Here is a 6,875-nt window from a genome sequence, read left to right as displayed (position 1 = left end):
CCTGCTGTTCAAAAAGTAAAAACAAAACTTATGTCTGTTTTTTAATCTTCTCCGGAATGTTGGTACTGTGTCACTTAAAACTCTGCACGAACAATAGTTCCATTTTGTCCCATATTTCTTAAAGCCAATGTGAAAGATTGAACACAGAGAAGCAGCCACTGGGAAAACTGAGGCATCCTACCCATATAAGTGCTAAGTGACTGATATATCACTGTCACAGAATAGTCATAGTTTAAATATACACATACATATAGATATATATACACCTGCTTGCCTGTCACAAAGGCACAATCCTTATGCTAAGAAGCAGTCTATTTGTTACACTTTGAAAAGAGTATCAAAACAAAGAGTTTTCCCTTTTGAGTCTTTTTTCTGAAAGTAATGTCATTGGAGCCGTTTGATTTTTTTTTTCTTTTTTTTTAATACTAAGCAATGGGACACGACATATAAATTCAGAGTCCACCAGAAATGTGAGTTGCTCTCTGAAGATGCAGTATGGGAACCTTAAGGCAGTTACACTGCTGAAGCACATGCCTCTGCGGGTGCCTGAAGTTAGGTGGAATGAATCTGGATTCTGGCTTGCAGGCAGCAGAGGTTGCTTTTCCAGCACAACTGGGCCATTGTGCTGTACCAGCAGAGTCTTGATAACACAGGGGGAGTTTGGGCTTGCAGAAGAATGTTCCATGAAAGAGCTTTTCCAGCCCATACTTCTCTCAGTCTCGTTCTTCTTTCCCAGATGCACTGAATGAAGGCTATGTCCATGTCGGCATAGCTCTATGTTGTAACAGCAAAGCCCTCCTGCTGGACTGGTGATTTGTACTGGTTCCTTGAGCAAAGCAAACATCCCAGGAAACACTTGGTTTTGTGAATTAAATTGCACCAGTAATACAGATTCCTCATAGTATAGTTGTGTTTATTAAGGCTCATACCTCTTTTCACTGCTGATTGACACCGCTAAAATAAGAGATGTTTCTAGCATACACTCAGCCCATGTATAAGAACTGAAACTCAGAGAGCAGCAAAACTAGATAGAGCTAAGTGCACATCAGCATTACGAATGTTTCCTCTTCCTAGGAAGCCTGAGTTCTGCTCAGTTCTACTCTGTCTTTGCCAAATGCCCACTCAGGTTTTCATCCCTCTGTATTTTAGATGTATTATTCCAAACTGTTCACAGAACTGAAAATTACAGAAAATAGGGCTAGAAGAGATGGAAAGCAAGTTCCTTGTCTGTTATGCTGCCACAAAGCAGTATTGTAGTAACCACTATTGCTCTGCTTAAACATCCTGACCCAGTGGCAGCACATTTTTTTGGTGCCTAGTTGTGTGCTGCATTTTAAGAACCACTGTGGCTCAGTGTTGTTGGTACCAGTTCAGATTTCTGACTATGGAATTTGGCACAAAAGCTAATGGTTTGCTATCTCCGGCCTCACCTGTTTTTAAAAACCTTCAGTGATAGAGACTGCAAATCCTCTTCAGGCAATTATTATTCTTCTTCCTTTTTCCTTGGGCTTTCCTCTGGTTTCTTTTTCTTCTCTTTTTTTCAAGTTCTTGATATTTTCCTACAGCTTCTTGGAGCATGTTTCCTGTTAGCCATAGAACATGGCTAAGCTTTGTGTAACATTTCCAAAAGCAGACTCAGGTATGCTGGTGAGAATTCAGCATAAGAGCACATCTTTTCCCTCATAGCGCAGACTTATAACAAGTGAGTTAAATCGTTACTACATTTTTGGTATCTCTCTGTAACTGTCTGGCTAAATATGAGTTATTTTTCCTGCTGTGAATTAGCTTCATCTTGTTTTCTCAGCTGAAGAAAAGATCTACTGAATTACCTGTCATCTCTGTTGAGCATATTCTTTATTTTGTGCTAAAGTATTTGGCCGTGTAACAGTGCATAAATATAGCTGATCTTGTTCCATTGTCTGTGCTGTTAAAAACATCAGGAAAACAAATGGAGTTGAGGAGGGAAAGGAAAATTTGATACAGCTCTTGACTGGCATAAGAGAAAATTGTTAGGTTTTAAACAGTTATTGAAACTTTATTTTCATTCTTTAAGATGATTGCTGTTGCAAGGTGTGACTTAAACTTCAAGTTAAACTTCTCTGAATAGATTAACTTAAGCTTCTTTGTGAAAATACAGGCTGTGAGCAGTAGAGCAATTATTTAGCTCTTCTTATCTATTGAATAAACACCATTACATGTGTGGCTCTTTCCCCAATGGGGTTACTCTAACGTGTGTGTGCCAAACTGCTGCATTAATAAACTTAAATTATGTTTATGTGTACGCATGTGTGTCGAGATCTTAAATAAACAAATGGTAAGAGTAACATAGAACTGAAATAAATCAGCTGAGAAGGGATTAATAACATTGCCATTTTTCCCCTTTGTAATTACTCTGACTTAGATTTGGAGTATGAAGCAAGATACCTGTGTACATGATCTTCAGGCTCACAGCAAAGAGATCTATACTATCAAATGGAGTCCTACAGGACCAGGCACCAGCAACCCAAACTCCAACATCATGTTAGCAAGGTAAAAATATACCTCTCTCCGTTGCCTACCTAAGAAGGATTGTTTTTCTGACATGTAATTCTACTGTCACCTTGCCATCAGTCTTCCTGCAGATAATTCCAGGAAAAAGTACCTGCGTTTGTATATCAGGGGGATGGAAACAAAGGGAAAAGAATCATATTTCAAAATGGAAGAAGTAAAAGAAAATTGAGTCATATGATATGTAACTTTTCATCTGTCTTGATAAAAGAATTGTAAATTTGGCATTGCACCTTCACATCCAGCATCCGGTTGTTAGAAATTAAAGTACTTGATGAGGCAGATGACAGCCCATTCAGCCAGTTGGAATGTGTTCTAACCAGACATGCAACTCACCTGGGCAGATATTGACAATTTTTTTAGCCTTGTTAAATTAACAGATAAAAGCTTGGCTAATCTTTAAAATTACACTTGAAAATCTGATCAAAATTCTCTTTGAGTTTAGGAAATATGTTTACCTGTAGAATGCCAATTGATGGTAGTACCGTGGGATTATCAAATCAGTTTATGGTGTATTGAGTTTGCGGAGGAGCTGTATGGAAGCTGTTCTATTTATTTTACCCCTTAGTCTGGGAGTGGACAGGGAAGAAGTTCCCTGTCTTGGAGTTGTGCTTTTAATACTGTTTTTAATATCAATTATTTCCCTTGCCTTTTTCTTAGCCCACAGTTTGGGATTTAGATGGATTATAGCAAAAACCAGCACTGAAACAAAGTGAAAAGAACCACAGTTCTAGGGAATTATAGAATGCTAATTCATTAAATAATGCAAACCCCTGAGGAATAAGATTTCTTTGGAACCGGTCACCCTAGTAATGACAATATATATTTTACCTTCCTGAATAATAGCAGGTAGAATCTCAAAAAGCAGGAGTCTGACCCTTCTAGGGCTAGTGATCTGATTCTGTATACCCCTAGGCACCCCTAGATAAACTCAAAGGGTCCACATAGAAGAATTCAGTTCTATAGGTATAGTTCTTGTCATTAAAAACATAAAGGCTGTAGTGAATATTAGCTTTTCTATTTGAAACATTAATTGCTACTTAGCCAAGGGAAAAAACCTGTGGTAATCTCTTAAAATGTTTACTGTTTAGAACTACAAATTGATTAACACCTGAATTAAGACATGCTTGTGTTTGAATGCTTCTTGCAGTGCTTCGTTTGATTCCACTGTTCGGCTGTGGGATGTTGACCGAGGAGTCTGCATCCATACGTTAACAAAACATCAAGAGCCTGTCTACAGTGTAGCTTTTAGTCCCGATGGAAAATATCTAGCCAGTGGGTCCTTTGACAAATGTGTGCATATATGGAATACTCAGGTACTGTTTTGCTTCATGTGCAGCACATCTGGTTTAGATGACACATTAATAGCAAAAGCTTAATTGGAAAACATATGTACCTCTGTATCGTATGACCTGCCAGCCAAGGTGAACCTGATTGTATTGGCTGATACAAATCCCAGCATAACAGATGAGTCACTCAGGGGCAGTGAGGTGACTGTCCAGAGCATTTCTGCTCAGGCTTCGTTGTATGCTAAAACACTAGCGTGCATGAAAATAGGTACATCACATTGTGCCATCGGCTTTGTGAAGCAAAGGTATGGATTGATTCTTAGAAATAAATAAGTGATACTTCTGTTTAGTAACAAGCTGAGTTCATTTCTGTCTCCAGTGCACCTGGCTTGTACTTTGTGATGAGGAGATGATAGATACAAAGGGTGTACAGAGTGGGGACTGGGGATATTCTGGAGAAAAGTGGGACATCATAGTTCTGTGGATTTAATTCTGGATACTGATGCCTCATAGTCTGAATTAACCACAAACTTTAGAAAAGACCACCTCTGCCTAACTCCCCAGGGCTTTACTGGTAGGGAGTTGACAAAAAACGATGTCTGAGAGTCCTACTGTAAATTGCTTTCTGGAGCGTCTTGTTTCTCCTCATTATGAAAGACCAGTTTCCTAACTTCAGCACGTTATGGAGATGACCATAGTTGGGTAATGCGAATAGCCTCCCCACGCCACCACTCTCTTCTTTCTAACGTAGTGCCACACAACAGAGAAAAAGAAGGTGAACACCTGTGTCAAATGTCTGCATGCTTTTTTGCTTTGTAGAGTGGAACTCTAGTACATAGCTACCGAGGCACAGGGGGCATCTTTGAAGTCTGCTGGAATGCTAGAGGAGACAAAGTGGGAGCAAGCGCATCAGACGGATCGGTAAGAACCTTTACACATTGTAAATGTTGGGTGATTACTCTGCTGAACAGTGTCAACAAAAAACATACATGCCATACTGCCTTCCCTGGACAGAGCTGAAGGGTAGACAGCTCAAGACAGAAATAAGTAGTTCTGTGGAGTACAGTAAAAATACTCCTGCTTTGAAACGTTTTGAATACTAGGAGGTGGTGTTCCTATTGGACATGAAGAATGCTTGTGGAATAGGCGAATATTGCTGGAGATGAGCATGACTTTTAAATGCATATTTGATAAGAAGAACAGTAATCTCATATGTCAATTTTTAATGAAGGTCAGATCACAGCAGTCAGCTGTTGTCCTGGGGCTTCTGAGTTTTATCCCACAGAAGTTTACCCTTAAATAGTACTTAAAGGAGGAAGTTCTCAGTGTGATGCCCAAAGATTTAATTGCATGGTAAAGCAGAAATATTGCCATAGAGATACTGATTATTCATTACTATCTTTGCTGTTAATGTTACTTAAAAAAAAATTCAGTTGTAGCATGATCAGCTTGTGAAGAATACATAGACGTTGAAACACAGTCCATAGCTTTTTAAAATAACTGTTCTATGGGGCTGGCTGACATAACTACTTTAGAGCAGTATTTTGCAACTGGTTTTAACAAAGGATATGCCTACAACATGATTCAGTTGCTTGAGTTTAGTAGTTGTGCCATTTGAGATTCTGCCATTCCTGGTGTCCAACAGCTGCTCCAGATGGGCACATGTCCACTCTAGGTCCTGCGTCATGCCTGCCAGGCCTGTGCATCTATTTTGGATATGTTTCAGAAATGGAAATGGACACTGTATTTAGGCAACTAAGTAGAGCCCATGGTCTTATCTGGGATGTGCCAGCAAAGTGTTTGTTTGTAATCCAATGAAAGTCCAGCTGAATGTTAAATGTGTGGTTTTCACTTGGGTTTTCTCCCATGCTGGTTTGTTAACTTGCTTGTGTGCATGTAAACAGGGAAGTTGTGGCTGCCCCATCCCCGGAGGTGTTCAAGGCCAGGCTGGATGAGGCTTTGAGTAACCCGGTCTAGTGGAACATGTCCCTGCGCATGGCAGGGGGGTTGGAACTGGATGATCTTTAAGGTCCTTTCCAACCCAAACCATTCTATGATTCTATGATTCTATGAAACAGGTACTTGAGATAGGATGATTTGAAGCTTGGGAGTATAACATACAACTGTTTGATCAGCTTGTGTATGGAGCCGAGTATGAATAGGACTTCCACATCACCTTCAGAAATCGTTCTTAATGCTGAGTCTTTTCCCTCCAGGTTTGTGTTCTAGATCTGCGGAAGTAAAAGTGAAATGTTTTAGAAGAAATTTCAAATGGACCAGCAGTGAATGTGTGGGGAGAAGCACTCTTCAAAACTATTCTTAACAGCTCCAGAACTGTACGAACTTGAACAAAGTTAGAGTGTACCGTGAAACCAACTCTCCCTGGCCACAGGTGTCTAGTATTTTGTCCGTAACCTTCATCAAGGAGTAAAAACACAGTCACTTCAGAGGGGGAGGGAATGGTTTCCACCTGGAACGTTCAGCCTCGGAAGCATGAAGCCACCAGCTAGGCATTGCACTGTTTGGTTTGCATCTGAGAACTTGCTCTGATGGCTGGGAAAAAAAAGCTGTGCCAAAAAAAATTAATTAAAAAAAAAAAAAAAAAGAAAAATGCTGTGATAAACCAAAAGGGAAAAAAAATCCTCCTCCATGCGGTGTTGTATTTTTTCCTTCCAATTTGGACACTACAGTTGCTCTCCCAAAGGACGTTCAAAGACCAGTTTATACTGATGAAATGCTCAACTTTGTAATCACAACACTTTCTATTTTCTAGACTACTTTTTTTGTTCAGTGGTTTTTCTATCAGCTGGAATATTACAGCCTGGAGGATCCCAGGCTTAGGATGAAACTTTTGTTTTCCTTTTATTTGTCCCTTCCACTCCCAACTTCTCCTTCATTTTTTTTCTCCTCTTTCTTCTTGCCTTTTTTTTTCTTTTTTCCCTGTATGCCCATAGTAGATGCAGCCAGGTGGACATGACAATGAAAATTTTTGACAGACTGCTTCTCCTCTCTTCTCTCTCTTCCTTTTCCTTTCTTTCT

At 39.7% G+C, this 6,875-nt stretch overlaps 1 protein-coding gene across 1 annotated transcript in view; it reads left to right on the top strand.

The window, feature by feature from the left end:
* Positions 1 to 6,448, top strand: part of TBL1X (transducin (beta)-like 1X-linked) — a gene marked incomplete at its 5' end in the record, with an annotated part of 35,508 nt that extends 29,060 nt beyond the window's left edge. The window contains 4 exons of the mRNA XM_010079641.1: positions 2,402 to 2,529; positions 3,698 to 3,863; positions 4,656 to 4,757; positions 6,053 to 6,448. Of these exons, the coding sequence (XP_010077943.1) occupies positions 2,402 to 2,529; positions 3,698 to 3,863; positions 4,656 to 4,757; positions 6,053 to 6,079 (423 nt within the window). The remainder of the gene's footprint in view (positions 1 to 2,401; positions 2,530 to 3,697; positions 3,864 to 4,655; positions 4,758 to 6,052) is intronic.
* Between the last annotated feature and the right edge of the window lie 427 nt (positions 6,449 to 6,875).

The sequence above is a fragment of the Pterocles gutturalis genome, unplaced genomic scaffold (genome assembly GCF_000699245.1).
Source record: "Pterocles gutturalis isolate BGI_N339 unplaced genomic scaffold, ASM69924v1 scaffold8611, whole genome shotgun sequence".
NCBI classification, from domain to species: Eukaryota; Metazoa; Chordata; class Aves; order Pterocliformes; family Pteroclidae; genus Pterocles; species Pterocles gutturalis.
This window is presented reverse-complemented; position numbering and strand designations above follow the sequence as displayed.